General features: G+C 44.3%; 1 protein-coding gene across 7 annotated transcripts in view; it reads right to left on the bottom strand.

Moving 5' to 3' along the window:
- Window positions 1-25237, bottom strand: part of LOC109893096 (plasma membrane calcium-transporting ATPase 1-like) — a 133537-nt gene that overhangs the window by 10508 nt on the left and 97792 nt on the right. For 4 of the 7 annotated variants that reach the window (XM_020486144.2, XM_020486178.2, XM_020486153.2 and 1 more), the window contains 7 exons: window positions 25110-25197; window positions 24537-24643; window positions 19776-19967; window positions 19427-19640; window positions 18749-18960; window positions 15509-15616; window positions 5125-5307 (listed from right to left, as the gene is read on the bottom strand). In XM_020486144.2, the coding sequence (XP_020341733.1) occupies window positions 5125-5307; window positions 15509-15616; window positions 18749-18960; window positions 19427-19640; window positions 19776-19967; window positions 24537-24643; window positions 25110-25197 (1104 nt within the window). Of the gene's footprint in view, window positions 1-213; window positions 422-5124; window positions 5308-15508; window positions 15617-18748; window positions 18961-19426; window positions 19641-19775; window positions 19968-24536; window positions 24644-25109; window positions 25198-25237 lie in introns of all 7 variants that reach the window. The other 3 variants (XM_020486169.2, XM_020486185.2, XM_031825514.1) reach the window with 2 other exon arrangements.

The following is a 25237-nucleotide window of genomic DNA, read 5'->3' as shown; positions in this document are numbered from 1 at the left end:
CATAGAACAAGAGAAAGATAGAGAGAATCATAGAGAGGAAGTAGTCAGTAGGCATCGGCAGGCTGTGGATGGGGTAATGACGGCATGTCAGCAATTAAATCAAGAAATCAAACAGTCAGTCATGCAGCATTCTGACTGGAGGAGAGGGAGGAGGAGGCGGCAGAGAAAAGATAGCTTGTTGTTAAGGGGTCGCCATCGCAACTGCTCACTCACTGCCTGCAGTGGAGGGGGAAGCAGCGGCGGCTGCAGGAAGGGGCGGGGCCCCGGCAGAGTTGGCAGACAGGGAGGAAGAGGAAAGCCCTACGTGGGTGGGGCTAGAGACAGTTTTGGCGTCGTTGTGCTGGCTGACCACAGAGGGCTGGCGTCTCAATGCCCCCGGGACCGGAGCCTGACCCGTCTGGAACGTATAGACCACGTCCATCTGCAAACAACAGCCCACAGCATAGTCACAAGAAACAGAGAGACGTAGGGAGAGAAAGAAAGAGAGAAGGGGGCAAGGAGAGAGGGAGAGATAGAAAGAAGGGAGAGAGGAAAAGAGGAAGTGAAAAGAGGAAGGGAAAGATAGCAGAAAGAAACATTGTATGGGCAGAGCAGACAGTGGTTATTGCACAAATTTAGAAAATCCCTAAATCGTTAGTTGGAAGGGACAGAACAGGGGATTGGAGAGATTGAGGAAGAGCGGAATGAATGGAGAGGGAGAGGACTGGAAGGCCTGCCACTGAATGAAAGGGGTAATATTTTGTGACAGAGGAAAAAGGCTGAGGGCACTGGTAGGAGCGAGGGAGGGAAACAAACGAAGACGGCAGAGAGTGTTCCTACAGGCCACTGATAAAGTTTGGTGCAAAGTCGTCCTCCTCTTGCCAATTATGTCCTGGTTGTATTTGACTAACCAGCCGTGCTGACACACATACATCCTAACCACACAGCCCACCAGGATTAGACAGAGGGAAGGGAGGGGAGTCAGAGGGGCAGATAAGGACCTAATTACCTCACTGCCTCTCTCCATCACCCCCCCCCCCCACACACCTTTCTCCCTTCTATCCTCCCTCCCCAGGAGAAAGAGAGTGAGGAATGCTCGACTGCATCTCTTCCTTTATCAGTGTGATGGAGGGAGAAAGGGAGGATGGAGAGAGGACGGGAAGAGGGTGATAAATAGGGAAATTAAACTGAGGAAGTGGAACGTCGGAATGGGAATTAGAATCCGTCTCGAACGACACAGAAACCAACTTGGAAGAAACTAATAAGAACGGTCAATTATGGCGTTGTGTCCCAGTAAATGAGGAACATTTGTCAACAGTAAAATATGTTATTCAGTTCTAAATCTACACACATACAAATAAATACCTTAAAACACAATATAAAAGACAAAACATCTATTTCTTTATTATTCTGGTCAACCGTATTGAGAGTCTTTCCATCGTAAAAAAACAAACAGTTAATGGACAATAGCAGAGGGAGAGAGGGCTAAAGGACGAGAAGAGAGAAAGATTCAGAAACAAATGTGAGACGAAGAGTTACATACTTCAGATGAAGAAGAGGGTAGAAGGTTAGTCAGTTACAGGGTGCACAAACAGTATAGGCTTCTGGAGTGTGTGTGTGTGTGTGTGTGTGTGTGTGTGTGTGTGTGTGTGTGTGTGTGAGAGAGAGAGAGAAAGAAAAAAAAGAGAGAGAAAGTGGGCGAGAGAGAAACAGACACTAGAGAGACAGGACTGGAGTCTTCCACAGCCCTGTAGATAATGAAATAGTTAAAAAGAAGAACGTTAAAGCAACCCACATCCCTCCATCCGCACCCCCAACGGCAGACCGAGAAAGACTGAACTCTTTTTGACCCACTGTACGAGAGGGATGTATACGTTTACATCCAAACAACACAACAAGCTAATCATCCTTCGCCCACTCTACAGGGGTTTTTGCTGCAGGTATGTTGTTTCAGCGTTGTTTCAGCGCTAGCGAAGGCTAATGAGGCCCATAGGGACACAGAAATAGCCTCCGGACATGCTAGCGCTACGATTGCCTATAGCTCACTCCTGTAGGAGGGGAGAGCAGCACTGCCGAACCAAAGCTCGGCTTCTGGAAACGTCTCCATAGGCCCACTTTATTGTAGCGTTCACGGCCTAGGAATCCCACTCACGGAGCCGAAGAAAGGACCCAACTTGGCCGATGCATTGTCGGGGAGAACGGGACCTTCTAAAACACACGGAGAGAGAGGAGGAGGTATTCTAAAAAAGGGGAACACAGACAACCTTTTAGGTTTGTTTTGGGAAAACAACTCGAAAATAAACCATGACATTCTCTTCTGTTAGTTCTGAATGTTTCAAAGAATAAAAGCATTGTGTTTGGGACAAATCGTTCAATAAACCCTAAACCTCAACTGAATCTTGTAATGAACAATGTGGAAATTGAGCAAGTTGAGGAGACTAAACTGCTTGGAGTATAAAAGCTGTCATGATCAAAACGTATTGATGCAACAGTAGCAAAGATGGGGAGAGGTCTGTCCGTAATAAAGCGCTGCTTTGCTTTCAAAACATCCCCATCAACAAGGCAGATCCAACAGGCCCTAGTTTTGTTGCAGACGGACTACTGTCCATTCGTTTGGTCAGAACAGCGCAGCATGGCTGGCCCTTAAATGTACACGTAAAGCTAACATTACTAATATGCATGTAAATCTCTCCTGGCTCAAAGTAGAGGAGAGATCGACTTCATCACTCCTTGCGTTGACTTGTCGAATGCACCGAGCTGTCCGTTTAAACTACTAGCACACAGTTTGGACACCCATGCACACCCCAGAAGACATGCCACCAGAGGTCTCTTCACAATCCCCAAATCCAGAAGGGTATATGGGGGGGGGGGGGGTGCACAGTACTACATAGAGCCATGACTACATGGAACTCTATTCCAAATTAATTAACTCATGCTGGCAGTAAAATGAGAAAGAGAAGAGATAAAAATACACCTTATGGAACAGCGGGGACTGTGAAGAGACACACACGTTGCATTTTGTATTGTAGATATGTGACAGTAGAGTGGTGGCCTGAGGGCACACACTTAATCTGTTGTGAAATGTATTGTAACATTTGTAATTATATAGAACTGCCTTAATTTGGCTGGACCCCAGGAAGAGTAGCTGTGAAATCTGGTGGGCATGGGAGTGGTGCCATCTCTACTGCACTGTGTGTGTGTGTGTGTATGTATGGAGACAATGGACCTCGGCATCCTCTCCACCTCCATTAGTCTTGCCACTCGGATTTCTTTGAGCAGTGGTGGCGCATGCAACAAATTTCCCGCAATTCGACATATTCTGCCATGGAACCAAGAGACAATTCTGCAGTTTGAAAGCTAGTTTCTTGCAATTCTGCACATTTTACCATGGCCTTTTTTGCTATCCATGTGCCTCAAATATGAAAGTGCCCCATTACATGACATTTTGGGGAATTTCAGATTCACCCTGACTGTGTAGGTTTTATTCTGGAGGTTGTTAGTTCTCAAAGATGATCTAATAAATATAAAGGTCCATTATCTTTTCTACATACTTTATATCTGGTTGTAGTCATTTAAATTTACACTGAAACTGTTTTACCATCACAAAATGTATTAAATGCAACACACACACACACGCGTCAAAAGTTTGGACTTTTCTATGTATGTGACCACCCCGGGGGTGTGTATGTGTCTCCTTCCGATACACCCACAGAGGAAACCCAGTGGAGTCCCCTGGCAGTTAAAGGGTGTGTGTGTGTGTCCCACTACATAAGGCAATTGGAGACCTGGTGAAAAGCTCTATTTGAATACAGTCTCTAAATATAAGCTAGCCAATGGTGTGTGTGTGTGCGCAACAAGCAGTAAGTGTGTTTCTGCTCCCCATCTCCCATCACAGTAAGTCTCTTCAACCCCAAGGCTGTGTACACTGAGACAGTTGGAGAAAGAAAGAAAGCGAGAGAGGGAGGGAGGGAGAGAGGGAGCGAGCGAAAGCGAGCGAGATGATCCTTTGTAGCAGCAACAGCAGTATTAGTATGATCCTGAGAGTCATCCATTATAACTCTCCATCAGGTTATATAGAGATATGTCTAGTTGTGTTGGTGGGTAGTGACTATCGCTAAAGGCAGGCCTCCAGTGTGTCTGAGTCGGGTTTCCACTCCCCCACCTGGGGGCCCAGAGCTACTGACACCTTACATCCCAGGGCCCATATTTACAAAGCGTCTCAGAGGAGTGCTGACGTAGGATCAGCTACTACCCTGCAACACTTCATACATACAGCCCCCTGGTATCTGATCTCCTCTTGATATTACCCATCTGGATCCTGACTCCCAACCCACCATTTTAGGGATCACTTAGTTAGAGAGCTATCCAGCTAAGGGGTGACAAGTTAGACAGTAGAGACAGAGGTGGCATAGTGACAAGAAATCAAAGCCCAGACATCAGACTCTGTCACAGACTCTGTTGTCTCCCTCAGACGACAACACACACCGGTCTTTCTTCACAGGAGGAAGCAGCAAAATACATCCCAGAGAAAAACCCTTACTTAAATGCTTAACTTTCAGAGAGACTTAGAACTAGCCTGGGTACCAGTCTGTTTAGCTAGCATTCCACTCCTTGTACTCTGTGTCATTGCAAAATCTTTGGCACATGACACAGATTACAAGGAGGGGATTGCTAGCTAAACAGACTGGTGCCCAGGCTAATTTAGAATGACTGAATTTTAAAAAAGTAGGCTGAAACAACCACATAATATCAGCACAACAGTTATCAAAACGGTCACGGTGAAGAAATATGTTGTCTTATTCTTCCCCTTGGAGAACAGACAACAGGTTAAAGCTCCTCACAACAGGGAGGACAAGGGGGAAGTATATCCCTCCTCTCATCACAATGCAGTGCTTCTGTAGCTCTTCTCATCTCTTCTCGGTCTTTACCTGTGAACACTGGCGAGGGGAGAGATGGGAGAAAGGGGAGAGAGAGAGGGAGAGGAATATCCAACCCTGTCAACCCCTTATAGATGGTCTTCTCCTCTCTTCTCCTCCTCCTATACCTGCGGAACCCCTGGAGGGGACTGGAAGGAAGAGGGAGATAGAGAGGGGGGCTGCTAAAGCGAGAGCAGGTGATGGTAGTTGAGGACCCCCTGGTGCGTACCTGAGTCTGGATGCGGTTGAGTCCCCTGAACCAGAGGACCTGTCCCCTACGGAGCTCCATCTCAGCATGGTCGATCTCATCATCCCCCTCGTTCATTTCATTTTCGGGAACATCCTCCTTATGGGTGCCGTGGCCAGCCTCCTTCAGGAACTTCAGGCGGTGGGTGGGGATGGCTGTAATCAGCTGGAGGAGAGAGGAAGAGAGAATGTTTGAATAAACAGTTTCTCGCACTCAGCACAGTAGGAGTAGTTATACACCCTGTAATGACGCTGTGTGATTGTACTGGGGAACGGTCGAGATCGTCTGAGAAGAAAGAGAGCAGTGCACATGAGAACAGTCAATTTCGTGCATTAACATTCAGAGCCACATACAGTGCCTTCAGAAAGCATTCACACTCCTCGACTTTTTCAGGAGAATAAAAGTGTGCTTAACAAGTACCATAATACGCTGCATGGACACACTGTGTGCAATAATAGCGTTTAACATTATTTTGAAATGACTTCACCATTTCTGTACCCCGCACATACAATTATCTGTAAGGTCCCTAAGTCGCGCAGTGAATTTCAAGCACAAATTCAACCAAGAAAACCTGGGAGGTTTTCCTATGGTTCGCAAAGAAGGGCATCTAGTAATTTTACACTTTGGATGGTGTATCAATACACCCAGTCACAACAAAGACACAGGTACCCTTCCTAATTCAGTTGCCAGTGAGGACAGAAACCACCCAAGGATTTCACCAGGAGACAAATGGTGATTTTAAAACAGTTACAGAGTTTAATGGCTGAGATAACAGAGGATGGCTCAACAACCTTGTAGTTACTCCACAATACTAACATAAATGACAGAGTGAAAAGAAGGAAGCCTGTACAGAATACAAAATATTCCAAAAACATGCATCCTGTTTGCAATAAGGCAGTAAATTAAAACTGCAAAAAATGTGGCAAAGAAATGTACTTTATGTCCTGAATACAAAGTGTAATATTTGGGCCAAATCCAACAACACACCACTGAGTACCACGCTTCATTTTTTCATGAATGGTGACGACTGCATCATGTTATGAGTAAAGCTTGTAATTGGCAAGGACTAGGGAGTTTGAGGATAAAAAGAAACGGAATGGCGCTAAGCACAGGCAAAATCCCAGAGGAAAACCTGGTCCAGTCTGCTTTACAACAGACACTAGGAAACAAATTCACCTTTCAGCAGGACAATAACCTAAAACACAAGGTCAAATCTTCACTGGAGTTGCTTACCAAGATGACGTTGAATGTTCCCGAGTGGCCTAGTTACAGTTCTTTCTAAAATCGTCTTGAAGATCTATGGCAAGACTTGAAAATGGCTGTCTAGCAATGATCAACAACCAATAATAAAGAATAAATGTGCAAATATTGTACAATCCAGGTGTGCAAAGCTGACTTACCCAGAAAAACTCACAGCTGAAATCCCTGCCAAAGGTGATTCTAACATGCATTGACTCAGGAGATTGAATACTTATCTAATCAAGATTAGTTTTATATTCCATTTATTTAAACAAATATTGATAATATTTCTTCTACTTTGACAGAGTATTTTGGGTATATCGTTGAACAAAAATGACAAATCAATTTTATTCCCACTTTGTAACACAAACAAATGTGGAAAAAGTCAAGGGGTGTGAATACTTTCTGAAGGCACTGTAATATACACTCCCCTATGTATTCATTTGGACAGTGAGGCTAAAACCCTTAATGTCTCTATAGTCAGCGATTTTATAATTGAGATCAAAGGTACGGTGTTACGTGCCCCATATCACCTTTTATTTGAGAGCATGCTGAATCGTTTAAAAACGAATGCACTTTAAATCGAGTCCACCCCTTTTGAAAGTACATTTAGTCAAAAGTGTGCATTGGGGTCAACATGGTCCATGCCCCAACGATTTGAGGAGGGGAGTCACCTTTATTGTAGATAATAATATAATATGTTTCTGAACACTTCTACATGAATGAATAATGATGAGTGAGAACGTTTCAGATGCACACAGATCATGCCCCCAAAACCTGTCACCTAGGGCTGTCACACTGGCAGTCATGAGTCAAGACCGCAGTAAAAAGTCCACTTGCCGTTGAGTCACGGTAATCTCCTCTTATACACATGGTAGTAGTACACACACCAACTCGCTAACAATCGTCAGGTCACTAATGGCCTGGCACTCAGGCTTCTATTGTCCCTCAAACCATATTGACATCAATGCAAAAGCAATCGAAAATCACATCAAAAACACGTATCAAAACTGTATGCATTTTTTTTTTTAAATAACTCGCCTCACTGTGATTGATCAATTTTAAGAAAGAAATTCTACAACAGGTTGAAACTGAGTAGAAAACACGGTCATTGTGAACGTTAAAAACACCATATGCATGTTAGAGTTTAAGCATTGGCCTATATACGAGCCCAGGTCGTAAAATCTGAATTAAAAGAATGATTGTGATATTATACAATTACATAGCCTACACATATTAAGCAAGGCAAAAAAACTGTTTTAACATCTTTGGTTTATAACTGGTAGCCTAAATTAAACAAATTCAGAGTGAGCCTAAAATTAGGCCTAGTGTGAATTTGTATTTGATTTTGAATAGCCTAGTAATAGGGCATTTTTCTATTTCCATAAATAATAGGCTGACACATTACCTTTAACTACAGAATATCTCCTTCAGTTCTTTCTCAACCGGGCAGAAGAGGGTGTGCCAACAGTTAAATGTTTAGTTGTGAAAACACATTACTATTGATGTGCCCAGATAGACTTCACTTAGTTTCCCAAACTAAGCACTGGGTAGCTGCAGGAACAGAGTTGGAGAGCCCATGGCATACAGAGTTTGGGCTGAACATCACCTGTTGTTGGTGAGAGGCTGCATGCTCCTCAAACAGTGGTTGATGCATGAAGTGAAATAACCAGAATAACCTACCCAACATGAGTGAAAAATGAACCAGCTGGAAAGTGGCCTCCTTTCGCTAATGGAGTGCATACTGATGACATGTGTTTTTTCACCTGCCCCTGTTCCTGCCAATTTGACAATGGACCACTCTAAATCTAAACTAATTTGACCTATCAGCAAAGACCAGATTCAATTGAGAATAGACTGATGAGTGAAAATATGATCACTTGGAGAACAGCATGTACAGCCTGAGGCAAGGAACAGAGTGCAAGCTTTTTTTTTGCAACTTTCTCATATCAAATCAAACTTTTTGTCACCTGCACCAAATACAACGTGTAGACCTTACTGTGGAATGCTTACTTACAAGCTCTTAACCAACAGTGCAGTTCAAAAAAAGAGTTAAGAAAATATTTTCCCAATAAACTAAAGTAAAAAATAATAAAAAACAACAAAATAATGAGGCTATATACAGGGGGTATCAGTACTGAGTCAATGTGAGGGGGTACAGGTTAGTCGAGGTAATTTGCACACGTAGGTAGGGGTGAAGTGACAATGCATAGATTGTAAACGGCGAGTAGCAGCAGTGTAAAAAACTAAGGGGGGGGGGGGGGGGTTAGAAGCGGTTAAGGAGTCTTTTGATCCTAGAATTGGCTCTCTGGTTCCGCTTGCCGTGCTGTAGAAAAAAAAACAGTCTGACTTGGGTGACTGGAGTCTTTGACAATTGTTTGGCCTTTCCTCTGACACCGCCTAATGTATAGGTCCTGGATGGCAGGAAGCTTGGCCTCAGTGATGTACTGGGCCGTACACACTACCCTCTGTAGCGCCTTAGATGCAGAGCAGTTACCATACCAGGCGGTGATGCAACCCGTCAGGATGCTCTCAATGGTGCAGCTGTAGAACTTTGAGGATCTGGGGACCCATGCCAAATCTTTTCAGTCTCCTGAGAAGGAAAAGGTGTTGTCTTCACGACTGTCTTAGTGTGTTTGGACCATGAAAGTTCATTGGTGATGTGGACACCAAGGAACTTGAAACTCTCGACCAACTCCACTACAACCCCGTCAATGTTAATGGGGGCCTGTTCGGTCAGGCATACCACTGTTGTGTTGTCAGCAAACTTAATGATGGCATTGGAGTTGTGTTTGGCCACGCAGTCGTGGGCGAACAGGGAGTACAGGAGGGGACTAAGCACACACCCCTGAGGGGCCCCAGTGCTGAGGAGCAGCGTAGCAGACATGTTGCTGCCTACCCTTACCACCTGACGGGGGTGGCCCATCAGGAAGTCCAGGATCCAGTTTCCACATTCACTTTTAACAAGGCACACCTGTTCATTGAAGATCATTCCAGGTGAAGCTGGTTGATAGATTGCCAAGAGTGTGCAAAGCTGTCATCAAGGCAAAGGCTGGCTACTTTGAAAAATCGCAACTATAAAATATATTTTGATCACCAACACTTTTTTGGTTACTTCATGATTCCATATGTGTTATTTCATAGTTTTAATGTCTTCACTATTATTCTACAATGTAGAAAATAATAAAAAATAATAAAAAACTTGAATGAGTAGGTGTGTCCAAACTTTTGACTGGTACTCTATATGCAGGAACACGTTTAATTGGAGAACCATCTAATGAGTGAACATGCAAAACATTCTTACGAGACTTAAAACAACATACATTCTATTTTCCCCCCAAATAAGCACACATTTTAAAAGCAGTAAAGGATTCCTGCATAGCTATAAAATCTGACTGTAGTTTTGAAACAGCCAGATCAACAGTCAAGGAAATAGCATACATAATAGTATCACCTGCATATAGATTAAGTTGACCATTTTTTACCAGATTGACCAACAGTGTTTATATAAATAGTGAAGAAAACAGGTCCTAAAATTGACCCCTGTGGTACACCTTTATGTAGCAAGAAATTCAGACTCAACCCCATCAATCACAATGGCCTGAGTTCTGTCACAAAGATATTCATGAAACCATGAACAGGCATCAGAACTCAGGCCTATCTAGGACAACTTAGTCAATAAAATAGCATGATCAACAGTATCAAACGCTTTTGACAGGTCCACAAACAAAGTAGCACTTTTCATTTTAGTGTCTAAAGCATTGACAAGATCATTAACAACTAAAGAGGTTGCTGTCATAGTGCTATGTCCAGGCCTAAACCCGGATTGGTTTATATTAAAAATAAATTTCTCAGATAAAAAAGAGAGAAGTTGTATATTTACCAAGATTAGAGAATCTTAGCTGGACAAGAAAGTCTTGAAATGGGGCGATAATTATTAAGATCACTACTATCGCCTCCCTTATGGAGTGGCAGCTCAAAATTTCCTGATAACAATATAAAATAAAAAATGAGGGTTATTGAGCCAACATTGATGGGCGCTGCACACTCAAGCAGACCAGGATCCAATTGGTCACCCCCTGTGGATTTATTGTTGTCTGTTGCTAGCAAAGCATCCAGGACTTATTTTTTAAATAGCCTAAAAGAAAGGCTTTCACTATCATTTCTCTGATAATTCAGCAAATTTCTCCTATCAGCATCCAACCCAATATAATTTTGAATAGAATGGTAAAATTCCTGGTCCTTTACGATTTTTTAAGTCACATGGAAACTCCAGCTCAAACAAGCTATGCTCAATAGGCGGTTGCAGGCCCTGTCTGATGGTTGACATTGAAATAGTTAGTACGGCTATACGTTTGCATAGAACTGCACCATTTGGTCTATCCCCATTAGTAATAGAGGAAGGAGAAGAAATTGGAGATACTTTTCCAAGGTTAGCGCCATAGGGTCGGAGGCCGCAGCCAATGTCAATATGAGGAACTCAAGAGTAACCAATGATGGAATGTTATAAACGGACTTCCATGGGCTTTGGTTGCTATTGCGCAACAGCCCAAGCCCTCTACGTGATTTGAAAACCGAGGGGGTATTGAAGTTTATGGAATTCTCATTTGAACTAAAAGCACTGGGTGAGCAGAACGCATACTCCTCTCTTGAGCTAACAATAGCAGAACCAAGAGGAATTCAAACTAATGGGTACAAGATTACAACTGACAACACCCCCGACAGTAATGCTTAGAGAGGATGGGAGATATGAGTGGGGCTTGGTACGTCAATAGCTTAACGCGGCCTTGAAAGATCGGGTCCAGGCTCCGAGATGGTTTGGGTGGAGTACATAATCCCTGTAGAGTATCTTTTGTTACCAAAAAAGTGTCAAAATTGTCAATAAAAGTTAGGCCATGTGAGTAAGACTTTTAAACAGGTTAACATTCACAATGCAGCAGGGCCAGATGGATTACCGGGATGCATACTCACGAGCATACACTGACCAGCTGACAAGTGTCTTCACTGACATTTTCAACCTCTCCCTGATGCAGTCTGTAATACCTACATGTTTCAAGCAGACCACCATAGTCCTTGTGCCCAAGAACGCTAAGGTAACCTATCTAAATTAATATCGCCCCATAGCCCTCACATCTGTAGCCATGATATATTTTGAAGGGCTGGTCACAGCTCACATCAACACCATCTTCCCAGACACCCTGGACCCACTCCAATTTGCATACTGCCCCAACAGATCCACAGATGGGGTAATCTCCATTTCCCTCCACACTGCCCAACGCCTATGTGAGAATGCTGTTCATTGACTACAGCTCAGCCTTCAACACCATAGTGCCCTCCAAGCTCATCACTAAGCTAAGGACATTGGGACTAAACATATCCCTCTGAAACTGGATCCTGGACTTCCTGATGGGCTGGTCCCAGGTGGTGAGGGTAGGCAACAACACATGCGCCACTGTGACCCTCAACACGGGTCCCCTCAGGGGTGCTTGCTTAGTCTCCTTCTGTACTCCCTGTTCACCCATAAATGTGTGGCAGTGTACAAATCCAACACCATCATCAAGTTTGCTGAAGACAACGGTGGCAGGCCTGATCACCGACGACCATGAAACAGTCCATAGGGAAGAGGTCAGAGACCTGTTAGCGTGGTGTAAGGACAACCTTGCACAACACAAAGGAGCTGTTCATGGACTACAGGAAATGGAGGGCTGATTACGCCCCCATTTACATTGACGGGACTGTAGTGGAGCTGGTTGAGAGCTTCAAGTTTCGCAGTGTCCTCATCCCTAAGGATCTATCATGGTTCACACACACAACACAGTCGTGAAGGCACGAGAACCCCTCTTCCCCCCAAGAGGACTGAAAAGATTTGTCATGGACCCTCCGATCCTCAAAGGGTTCTACAGCTGCACCATTGAGAGCATCTTGACTAGCTGCATCACAGCTTGGTATGGAAACCGCAAGGTGCTACAGAGGGTACTGTGTACGGCTGGGGCCGAGCTCCCTGCCATCCAGGACCTCTATACCAGGCGGTGTCAGAAGAATGCCCCAACAATTATCAAAGACTCCAGCCTCCCAAGTCATAGGCTGTTCTCTCTGCTACCACGCGGCACCAAGTCTGAAACCAACAGGACCCTAAACAGCTTCACCCCCAAGTCATAAGGCAGCTAAATAGTTAGTTAAATAGTTAACCTAATAACTACCCGGACTATCTGCATTTACCCTTTTTGCACTACTTATATGTTCATATGTACCTCAACTACTTTGTAGCCCTGCACATCGGCTCCGTACCCCATGTACAGTATATAGCTAAGTTACCGTTGCTCATTGAGTACTTATTATTAACCTTGTAGCCCTGCACATCGACTCCGTACCCCATGTACAGTATATAGCTAAGTTATCGTTACTCACTGTGCATTTATTATAACTTTTTAAAATTATTTCTCCATTTTCTCTCTCTCTGCATTCTTGGGAAGGGTTTTCTACATCTTTTGTTTACGAAGCATGTAATGAATAGAATTAGATTTGAGTATACCATTAAAGAGCTCGGACTTGAAAATAACACCTTGTCTGATCTAAATGTAATCGGTCCACTGGTTTCTCCTCCCATCATATTTCTTGGCAGGCTCATGCATTAATAATGTTTCATATGAACTTACACGGAGTGTACAAAAAGATTCCTAATATTAAGTTGCACCCACTTTTGCCCTCAGAACAGCCTCAATTCATCAAGGCATAGACTCCACAAGGTGTCGAAAGCGTTCCACAGGGATGCTGGCCCATGTCGACTCCAATGCGTCCCACAGTTGTGTCAAGTTGGCTGGATGTCCTTTGGGTGGTGGAGCATTCTTGATACGGTTGAGCGTGAAAAACCCAGCAGAGATGCAGTTCCTGACACACTCAAACCGTTGTGCCTGGCACCTACTACCATACCCTGTTCAAAGGGATTCAAATATTTAGTCTTGCCCACTCACCCTCTGAATGGCACACATACACAATCCATGTCTCAGTTGTCTCAAGGCTTAAAAATCATTCTTTAACCTGTCTCCTCCCCTTCATCTACACTGATTGAAGTGTATTTAACAAGTGACATCAATAAGGGATAATAGCTTTCACCTGGTCAGTCAATATCATGGAAAGAGCAGGTGTTCCTAATGTTTTGTATACTCAGTGTATATCGGTTCAGTAACTCAATTAAATTAATGGTCTGAAATTCATTCATTTAAAGCATTCCCTCCATTTCTCCCAGCAATAATGCCATTTAAGCGCAAGCAAGGTCATTTCCCAGGCCCAAACTGAAGAAAGGGTTGTCCACAGAGAACTTACTAAATTACTGTAATTCTATGGTGTTGTCAGCATAGAGATACATGGGCCTCCCGAGTGGCGCAGGGGTCTAAGGCACTGCATCGCATTGCTAGCTGTGCCACTAGAGATTCTGGGTCGAGTCCGCGACCGGGAGACCCATGGGGCGGAGGACAAATTGTGGAGGACAATTGGCCCAGCAACGTCCGGGTAAGGAGGGTTTGGCCGGCAGGGATGTCCTTGTGCCATCGCGCACTAGCCACAACTGTGGCGGGTCGGGCGCAGTGCACGCTGACACGGTTGCCAGGTGTATGGTGTTTCCTCTGCCACATTGGTGTGGCTGGCTTCTGGGTTAAGTGGGCATTGTGTCAAGAAGCAGTGTGGCTTGGTTGGGTTGTGTTTTGAAGGACGCACTGCTGTCGACCTTCGCCTCTCCCGAGTCCGTACGGGAGTTGCAGCGATGAGACAAGACAAACTACCAATTGGATACCACGAAATTGGGGTAAAACAAGAAATAAAGAAAAATACATTTCAATGATTATTTATATTGAATGGTTCTAGTTAATTAAGTGGTTGCCAGCCAGTTTGTCTTTGTGTGACTGTTTTTAAGACATGGGTTGGTTAAGCAGAGAGATATATTAGGATTCCCCAACTGGTAGCCCGCGGGTGGTTTTATTTGGCCACCAAAGTTCTCTGAGCAAAAATAAATAAATAAAATACAATTTGGTATTTTTTTAATGGTTTATTGTTGGACATAAAAGACTGTAAAAACACCAGGAAACCAGCTCCAGGTGATATTAATTTAAGACATCTGTTCCCAATTATTCCCATGTATAATAGAGAGACACATGCCATTTGGGATGCAGCCTATACCAAACTGCAGTGTCAGTAGAAGGGTGTCAAACTTTCTTGCTGTATCATTCCTTAGGGTGGAGATATAGATACTAAGGTAATGTGGTGCTGCGTTATGTTCTCTTGTCTGCATTTCAAACAAGGTACGCTTATGTAACAAGTCATGATGACTCAAATTCATTTAGTCACCTCTGAACGATTATGCTTTCAAAGACTCCCACACACAGACAAACACAGAAATGTATATGCATTCACATACACATGCTGGAGGGCATCATCATGTAATATTTTAAAATGGGCGATTCAAGCCCTGAATGCTGATTGGCTGACAGCCGATTAATTATAGGCGGATACAGGGAGCTTGTTCTACCTGGTTTTACAGAGAGATCTCTCTCTCCGCCTCCTAGCTGAATTCAGTGTGGGGAAGCTCATCTTTGAGGGTACAGGCTCCTGTCTATAGACAGTATGAGATCTCTTTCTCTGTATATATGAGTCTGTGGGTGTGAGTGTGTAGGTGTAAAGTGAGAAGAGCGTGTGTCTTTGAACATGTGTGTGTGTGTGTGTATATATATATATATATATATATATATATATATATATATATATATATATATATATATATATATATATATATATATATATACACATATATATACACACACACACATGTTCAAAGACAGCACACATATATATATATATATGTGTGCTGTACTCCCTCTGTGACTATATATAGTCACAGAGGGAGTATTGTGCTGGGTTCTCATCCTCTGGGGTGTGGGCAAATGTGGGCCATGCTGCTTTCATGTGCGCCAGCGCTTATTACCACAGTGACATATGTGATGGTAACCATGGAACGCAACGGCTTTGTGTTCCTGAACCCGTCTCAACTTAGCAACAGTTCACTGGCACCTATAGTACCAGCTGCCTCACGCACACACACACGCACGCACACACAGAGATTGTTTGTGTGTCTTACCTGTCCCCAGAGCAGCTCTCCCACTCCAATGAAGACACACCAGAGCCACTGGTCAATGCTCAGAGCTGTGCAGGAAAAGGGCTTTCCTCCAAACTGGACAATGACAATCTGAGACAGAGACACAGAGTGAGTGTGTGTACCTGTAGATCTAATAGACACTAATACAGATGGAGAAACAGTGTGTGTGAGAGAGTGCATGTGGTGTGTGTGAGTGTATGCCTGGTTGTGTTTGAGTTAGTTTTAGTCCTCATTTGGGCTAATATTCCAGAGTGCTTACACATAAAAGTGCAAGCCAGCTGATCGGCTGTGATCAGATCATTCTTTTCCATGTACTCCCATATTTGTCTACTCACAATACCCTCCAATATCTTACTGAGTGAAGGGAGTTGACTGATTGGTTGACTATTGGCAGGAATAATGTGTTCTTTTTATTTGTTATGTAACCTTTATTTAACTAGGCAAGTCAGTTAAGAACAAATTCTTATTTACAATCACAGCCTACACCGGCCAAACTCGGACGACGCTGGGAATCCCAATCACGGCCGGTTGTGAGAGAGTCTGGATTTGAACCAGGTTGTCTGTAGTGACGCCTCTAGCACTGAGATGCAGTGTCTTAGACCACTGCGCCACTTGGTAGCCCCAAATGGATGGACACAGCTTAGCATGCTTCCATACATTCGGAAATTTCCCAAGGTTCCAAAGAAACCCCCAAAGATTTGTCACAATCAAATATGTATTTCAGTGGAGCTGCAATCTGGGGAGCAGCATAGCGAAGTAAAAAAATGTCCATAAGATCATAACCTGTAGATTTGCCATTTGGTATGGAAGTTTTTTATTTATTTGAGAAAACACCTCACCCAGGTCATCATCAACCCATGGAGATGGATGAGCCCCAACTGTACTCTTTCTTACTGGGCCACGATGGTCCATTACCCCAGTGAGCAAATCAATAAAACATTCTGTAGCGTGATTTAAATCATCCTCTAGATAAGTCCGCTCTCAGGGTACAGCAGCCAAATCATTTTGAAATTGCTCATGATTTAAAACTCTTTTTTTTCTCTTGACCACAATCTTTGGGGGTTTCTTTGGAACCTTGGTGTTCATGGTTATGGTCACAATATTATCGTCTATCCAGCAGACAGGCATTGATCTGGCCTCTAAGCATTGCAATGGTATATTATAGAATATCAGATCAATGCATGTGTCAGAATAGTGACACGTCTTGGTTGACGATCTAGTAGTGTCATTAAGCATTTGCTTCAAACCACAGCTCTCAGCATCTCTCAATAATTTTGTTATATTTGAATTATTCTGATCCAATTTATATAAAATCCCTAAGATAAATATATCTCTGTTACTATGTCTGGCCTGGTCAAACCCAGTGCCTATGTCATCCAGATAAGACACCTTTGAGCTAAGAGGTCTGTACACACACCCTATCAATATGGGTGCCTGGTGAGGCAGATGTACGAGGCTATAGTGTATCTATTTAACATACATTAAGGTCATCCCTAGGGCTGTGGAGGTCACAAAATCTTGTCTACCGGTGATTGCCAAGCAAATAATTGTCAGTCTCACGGTAATTGACCGTTAATTAGCATAAACACACTGAGCATCTCCTGGCTTCCAGCCTACAAGCCACTGATGCAGACCTTCGTAACATACATTTTCCTGATCTAGCTATGCCATATGGCTGTGGGCTATGCTAGTTCATTTAGTAGACCAGATTTGGATAGAATTCCATGGCATTATTTTATAGTATGAAGAATACAAGTGAACAAAGCTGAATAAAATAGGAATGAGGGAGTGCTCACATCCGGCTATACTGTGTTGAGCGATTAACAAAGAAATAGGTCCACCTATAGGCTTAATTTAGAGTTCTTAATGTAACTTGTTCTACAAACGTTGGGCTGTATGTTTTGATTCTTAATACATTGTAAAGCTGCATGATGCGACTAATGATGATTTGAAAAAAGCAAACAGGTGCCGAGTTTGAAGGTAGGTCTTGAAATGCATCCACAGGCTTCCAATTGGCTTAAATGATGTCAATTAGCCCTATCAAAAGCTTCTAAAGCCATGACAATTTTCTGGAATTTTCCAAGCTGTTTGAAGGCACAGTCAACTTAGTTTATGTACATTTCTGACCCACTGGAATTGTGATACAGTGAAATAATCTGTCTTTAAACAAAGTAGATGTTCCAACCGACTTGCCAAAACTAGTTTGTTAACAAGAAATTTGTGGAGTGGTTCAAAAATGAGTTTTAATGACTCCAACTTAAGTGTATGTAAACTTCTGACTTTAACTGTAAATATAGTAGGCCTGGCGTATAGAAATCTGATGCCATCCTCCTCTTTTTAAGAGGCCATCACTCTGTTTTCTCTAGCAATTGCATAGCCTTTAGAAATATTGCGCAACATGAACTCATTGGGTCTCATGTAGTGTTTGATTCGATTTTCGATTACATTTGCATTGATGTCAGAGTGATTAGAGGGACAATAGAGAGCTGAGTACCAGGCAGTTAGCAAGTTTGGTAGGCTACTAATGTCCATCAGCAGCATCAGAGTTTGTAGAAGCCTAATTACTGTGACTAAACGGTCACGTGGAATTTGACTGCCTTCATGACTCGTGACAGCCGGTGTGGCGGTAAAAGGTTCGCCGCAACAGCCCTAGTCATGCCTCCTCTTGAAAGGTATAGGATTCTGAAAGTACAACGCTACACCTCCATCTCTATTCCTGTCCTATCTACGTTCATTTGCCCATCGTTAACGGATGTATCCAAATGTGTTTCAGTTAAAGCTAGAATGTGAATGTTATTTGTGTTGACCAAGTTCAAAACCTCTATTTTATTAGGAAGGCTACATACGTGAACACGGGCTATATGCAGCCCTTTCCTTGTCAAGTGAAAACCAGTAGAGCATGTATTTGTTGTAGTTGAAGTCGTGATGATACACGACAACACACAAGCTCAGGTTTGAACGACGCTTTAAAATTGCCAGGGAGTGATTCTAGAGTCCCAATGCAATTGCGTTGCCCGTTGACGTAAAGTCTATCCATCACCAAGGAGACTCCCATGATGGGATTTTTTTCTTCTTTCATTGATCTCCGTGGGGAAGTGATCATTCATTCCAAAAGCAGTGCATCTGAGTTCTCCGCCCCTGCTCTTCACCATCTCCTTTCCTTGTGTGTGTGAGAGTGTGCATGTAAGTGTGTGTGTGTGTGTCTACAGTATGTGTGTGTACCTGCAGGATGAAGGTTCCCATAACCACGCTACAGAAGATGGGGTTACGGTAGATGGCCTCGAAGACGTTCCTCTCTCCGTGGATCTTCCTGGCGTTGATCTCGTTGAACAGCTGCATCATGACGAACACGTTGAACACGATGGTGTAGTGCTCCGACGGTGGTGAGTGAAGAGGCGCGTTACGCCCGCTGTCAATATTAAAGAAGTTCTCTCCTGGGAAAGGGGAAGAGCAAACAGGATAATATATTTCAATTTTTGTTTAAGCATACTGTCTCGAGATTTCAGCGGGGTCTGACTCTCTGTGTGTTCCAGCGGGGTCTGACTCTCTGTGTGTTCCAGCGGGGTCTGACTCTCTGTGTGTTCCAGCGGGGTCTGACTCTCTGTGTGTTCCAGCGGGGTCTGACTCTCTGTGTGTTCCAGCGGGGTCTGACTCTCTGTGTGTTCCAGCGGGGTCTGACTCTCTGTGTGTTCCAGCGGGGTCTGACTCTCTGTGTGTTCCAGCGGGGTCTGACTCTCTGTGTGTTCCAGCGGGGTCTGACTCTCTGTGTGTTCCAGCGGGGTCTGACTCTCTGTGTGTTCCAGCGGGGTCTGACTCTCTGTGTGTTCCAGCGGGGTCTGACTCTCTGTGTGTTCCAGCGGGGTCTGACTCTCTGTGTGTTCCAGTGTGTGATGGTCTCACCAGCGAACAGCAGGGTGAAGATGATGGTGAGCTGGTAGACGGCATGACCCAGGATATTCTTCATCATGGTGCGGGAGATCAGGGGCTTGTTGCGGCCGTACGGCTTCCTCAGCAACAGGGACTCGGTGGGGGGCTCAGTGGCCAGAGCCAGGGATGCCAGGGTGTCCATGATCAGGTTAACCCACAACATCTGCACTGCTTTCAGAGGAGAGTCCTGGAGAGAGGGAGGAAAAGAGGGAGGTAGAGTGGAAGCGTGAGAGACAGAAAGAGAGAAAGCGAACGAGGGTGGGAGAGAGAGAAAGTAAATAAATAATGAATTTCAAGAAGGATCAAAGGGTAAGTGTGTTACCTGTGTGATGCAGGCGCCAGTGAAGGCCACAATGACGGCCACCACGTTGACAGTGAGCTGGAACTGGAGGAACTTGGAGATGCTGTCGTAGACGTTGCGGCCCCACATCACAGCCTTGACGATGCTGGTGAAGTTATCGTCAGTCAGAATGATGTCAGATGCTTCCTTAGCCACATCTGTACCGGCAATACCCTATCAGGAGACAGAGATGGAGGTGTTCGGTTTATAGGGATGACGATGAGGCTGATGATGATAGAAATGGCCGTGATCGTTCCCATTGTTTTTAATATATGTTATTACATATTCCCTTTAGGCCTATTAACAAAGAATTACATTTATATAGTGCTATCGATTACATCTCAAATGCTTTACATTGTATGGGGAACTAACCTAATCCACCAATCTGCTGTGCCTGGCTGATAACGGCAGCCATTTTTTGCCAGATGTGACCTCAGTTCAGTCGGCCGTAATAATAAAGGTTCAATAAAAGTTGCAGTCAGTCAGGGACATGAACCAGCTACATCATTGACAGCTGACGAGTGGTGAGCGGTTCAGCACAAAATGGCTGCCGTGCATCAGCCAGGTGGATGAGTGTGAATAACCAGTACCCACAGTGTTAAGTGTCAAAGTTTGAGTCCCGGTGAAAATAACTAGCAAGCAAACCGCCTGCATTTCATGACATATTGGTACTGCATTCCACCCCTTTAACATCTGCCCTTTTCTCCTCTAAATCATGCGAGTCAATTAACTTTGGAGAAAAAAAAGGGAAGGAGACAAAGTCTAGCTATTAAAATGTATTTCATCTCTCTGCGACCTTTCGTCTACACAGAACATTTGGGGCCACTAATACCCGAGGCTATATCATTATCCTTTCTATTTTCAATTACTGTGCTTTTAGTTTTCTTCTCTTTCCCTCAAAGCTTTGTTGAACTCACTTAGGCCATTTTCCTCATTACATACAAGGACAGTGAGTGTTTCATGAAGATCTGTGGGACTATAGACTCTGTACCTAGTCAGTGTTTTCCTCAGTTTTCTATCAGACACAGCGGTCAGATAGTCTGTCACCATGTACTGTCTGTTTAGAGCCAAATAGCATTGAAGTTCACTTTCATTTTTTTGGTGTCTTTCCAATCGGTGATATATTTTTCTTTTTGTTTTGTGATGATTTCGTTAGGCCAGATTTTCTGAGTGCTGTCATGAGGCTCTATGGGTTTGGTTTGGGCTTGTGAACTGAACCTCAGAACCAGCTGGCTGAGGGGACTCTTCTCTGGTTTCATCTCTTGACATTGTAGAGCTGTGTGATGGAATGTTTTGGGGTCACTTGTTTTTAGATGGTTGTAAAATTTGATGGCTCTTTTTTTCTATTCGAATGAGGGGGTATTGGCCCAATTCTGCTCTACATGCGTTATTTGGAGTTATTCTTTGCACTTGCAATACAGTCTTGCAAAACTAGGCATGCAGTATTTCAATTGGATGTTTGTCCCATTTGGTGAATTCATTAGAGAGTGGACCCCATACTTCACTGCCATATAGAGCAATTGGTTCTATAACCGATTGGAACATTTTGAGCCAGATTCTAATTGGAATTTCGATTTTAATGTTCCTTTTAATGACATAGAATGCCATGTGAAAGCTACCTGTGTTGCTGATATTTAGTCCGAGATATGTTTCCGGTGCTTCCGATTCATCTAATGTTCTTGCCAATTCATTAATGTAGATGTTAAATTGTGTTGGACTTATTGGGCAGCCCTATTTCACTCCCCGTCACTGAGAGAAGAAGTCTGTTTGCTTGTTGCCAATTTTAACTGCACATTTGTTTTTAGTGTACATTGATTTAATAACATCACATGTTTTCCCTCCAATACCACTTTCTATTAGTTTGTAAAAAAGACCTTTGTGCCAAATTGAATCAAATGCTTTCTTGAAATCAACAAAACACGAGTAGATTTTGCCTTTGTTTTGGTTTACTTGTTTGTCAATTAGAGTGTGGAGGGCGTAAATGTGGTCTGTTTAAGAACATTTTTTAGAAATCCAATCTGGCTTCTGCTCAGGACGTTGTGTTGGTCAAGGAAATGGTGTAGTCTGCTATTTATAATACTGCAGAGAATTTTCCCCAAGCTTCTGTTAACGCAAACTCCTCTGGAATTATTTGGGTCAAATTTGTCTCCATTTTTAGATTGGTGTGATCAATCCCTGAAACAAAATATTGGGGAAAATACCTGCAGTGAGGATAATGTTGAAGAGTTTGAGTATAGCCAATTTGAATTTGTGGATGTATATTTGATCATTTCATTTCAAATACCATCAGCACCACAGGCCTTTTTGGGTTGGAAAGCACGTAGTTTTTCCAATAATTCTTCTTCTGCAATTGAGGTATCCACAGGATTCTTATAGTCAGCTCTCTCTCTCTGTTTTATCTTTTTTTTTTTGAATTTTACCCCCTTTTTCTCCCCAATTTCATGGTATCCAATTGTTAGTAATTACTATCGTGTCTCATTGCTACAACTCCTGTACCGGCTCGGGAGAGACGAAGGTTGAAAGTCATGCGACCTCCGATACACAACCCAACCAAGCCGCACTGCTTCTTAACACAGCGCGCATTCAACCCGTCGGAGGAAACACCGTGCACCTGGCAACCTTGGTTAACGTGCACTGCGCCCGGCCCGCCACAGGAGTCGCTGGTGCGCGATGAGACAAGGATATCCCTATCGGCCAAACCCTCCCTAACCTGGACGACGCTATGCCAATTGTGCGTCGCCCCACGGACCTCCCGGTCGCGTCCGGTTAAGACAGAGCCTGGGCGCGAACCCAGAATCTCTGGTGGCACAGCTGGCGCTGCAGTACAGCGCCCTTAACCACTGCACCACCCGGGAGGCCCAGCTCGCCCTCTCTCTCTCAAGCAGCTCTCTCTCAAGCAGCTCTCTCTCTCTCAAGCAGCTCTCTCTCTCTCAAGCAGCTCTCTCTCTCTCTCAAGCAGCTCTCTCTCTCTCTCAAGCAGCTCTCTCTCTCTCTCAAGCAGCTCTCTCTCTCTCTCAAGCAGCTCTCTCTCTCTCTCTCTCTCTCTCTCGCTCAAGCAGCTCTCTCTCTCTCTCTCAAGCAGCTCTCTCTCTCTCTCAAGCAGCTCTCTCTCTCTCTCTCTCAAGCAGCTCTCTCTCTCTCTCTCTCAAGCAGCTCGCTCTCTCTCTCAAGCAGCTCGCTCTCTCTCTCAAGCAGCTCGCTCTCTCTCTCAAGCAGCTCGCTCTCTCTCTCAAGCAGCTCGCTCTCTCTCTCAAGCAGCTCGCTCTCTCTCTCAAGCAGCTCGCTCTCTCTCTCAAGCAGCTCGCTCTCTCTCTCAAGCAGCTCGCTCTCTCTCTCAAGCAGCTCTCTCTCTCTCTCAAGCAGCTCTCTCTCTCTCTCTCAAGCAGCTCTCTCTCTCAAGCAGCTCTCTCTCTCTCAAGCAGCTCTCTCTCTCTCAAGCAGCTCTCTCTCTCAAGCAGCTCTCTCTCTCTCAAGCAGCTCTCTCTCTCAAGCAGCTCTCTCTCTCTCAAGCAGCTCTCTCTCTCTCAAGCAGCTCTCTCTCTCTCAAGCAGCTCTCTCTCTCAAGCAGCTCTCTCTCTCTCAAGCAGCTCATTCTCTCTCAAGCAGCTCATTCTCTCTCAATTCTCTCCCTGTTTTGGAGGACCTGAGCCCTGGGACCATGCCTCAGGACTACCTGGCCTGATAACTTCTTGCTGTCCCCAGTCCACCTGGCCGTGCTGCTGCTCCAAATGCTATCTGTCCAAGACCTGCTATTTTCAACTCCCTAGAGACAGGAGGAGCGGTAGAGATACTCTGAATGATCGGCTATGAAAAGCCAACTGACATTTACTCCAGAGGTGCTGACCTGTTGCACCCTCGACAGCCACTGTGATTATTATTATTTGACCCTGCTGGTCATCTATGAACATTTGAACATCTTGGCCATGTTCTGTTATAATCTCCACCCGGGACAGCAAGAAGAGGACTGGCCACCCATCATAGCCTGGTTCCTCTCTAGGTTTCTTCCTAGGTTCCAGCCTATCTAGGGAGTTTTCCTAGCCACCGTGCTTCTACACCTGCATTGCTTGCTGTTTGGGGTTTTAGGCAGGGTTTCTGTACAGCACTTAGTGACATCAGCTGATGTAAGAAGGGCTTCATAAATATATGTGATTGATTCTATGAACTGGTCTTCCTGGCTGTGGGGTCTCCCTGTTAGTGTGACACAGGCTCGCAGAGGGAGTGTAGTCTGAATGAATGTGAAGGGGACTATATTGGGATGGGATTTAACTGAACCACAAGGACGACTGCTAATCTGAAACAAGGCTCCTCACAGCGGCATACTGACACGGGCTGCCAAGCACACAGATAGACAACACAGTATATACAACACAGTATAATTACACATGTACACTCACTCTTATTCTGTAACTCCCAAACCCAGAGGTCTTTCTACGAGGGGTGCAGTGTGTGTGTGTGAATGTAGTGGGGCTTGTCTGGTGATAAGCAGATTTATCCAGTCGTTACTCCCTCTAATGATTTATTATCCAATTACACAGCCATCTTAAATGGGGGCACTTGGAGTAAATTGGAGAGTTGCAGAGATGAAGTTTGTGCAAAATTAGCTTGTCATGGCTGTTGTGTATTCGCAAATACTTACTAAGTTCTCGCTAACAATTCTTGTCTGAGAAAATAGAGGGAGTAAAATTGGAAGGAAATTTGTTACAAGGGAACCATGAAAACAGACCGATATGAATAGAGTGTTACCATAGCGAATCCGACATCGGCCTTCTTTAGGGCGGGGCCATCGTTAGTTCCGTCGCCTGTCACAGCCACCACCTGTCGTGTCTCGAGGACGGTGCTGTCCATGATACCTGAGGGAGAGGAACAAGACCACACCCCTCAGATATCAGTACACTGGACAGCAGTATACACATTCTCTGAGGAATGGAATTTTGTTGGATGAACATAACTAACAAATGTCGGTCCCCAAATATTTCGAAATGGCCTTTTAACCATTTCATTTGCTTTTTCAGTGACTGAAATGCAGTGTTTTTTTCCCCAGTAAGTCTTCTAGTCAAGAGTCTCCATATTCATGACCAACACCTGCGTTATGCCTCACCTGGCCCGTAACACTCTCTCCACCCCTCCACCACCCCCAACTGAGATGAAACAGGCTAGTCTTTGAAGAAAACTGGGTTGGGCTGAAGGGGATGGCAGTGCTAGAGACCCCTGGGTCCGCTGTGTGTGTGTCGATCACACATGAAAGAGAACACATTTTAGGAAGGAGGAGGGGAGTAAAAACAAGAAAAGGAGAGATGTGTGACAGCTTTAACCCACCTTTGACCAGAGTGTGTTTGTCAGTGGGAGAGGAGCGAGCCAGCACACGCAGCTTGGGCCACACCTTATCCAGACGCTCTTGCTCCACCTAGAGCACAGGAGGACACGGAGTCAGAGGGACTGAATCT

Source organism: Oncorhynchus kisutch, linkage group LG1 (assembly GCF_002021735.2).
Source record: "Oncorhynchus kisutch isolate 150728-3 linkage group LG1, Okis_V2, whole genome shotgun sequence".
Classification (NCBI taxonomy): Eukaryota; Metazoa; Chordata; class Actinopteri; order Salmoniformes; family Salmonidae; genus Oncorhynchus; species Oncorhynchus kisutch.
The sequence above is the reverse complement of the archived record's forward strand: the minus strand, read 5'-3'. Positions and strand labels throughout refer to the sequence as shown.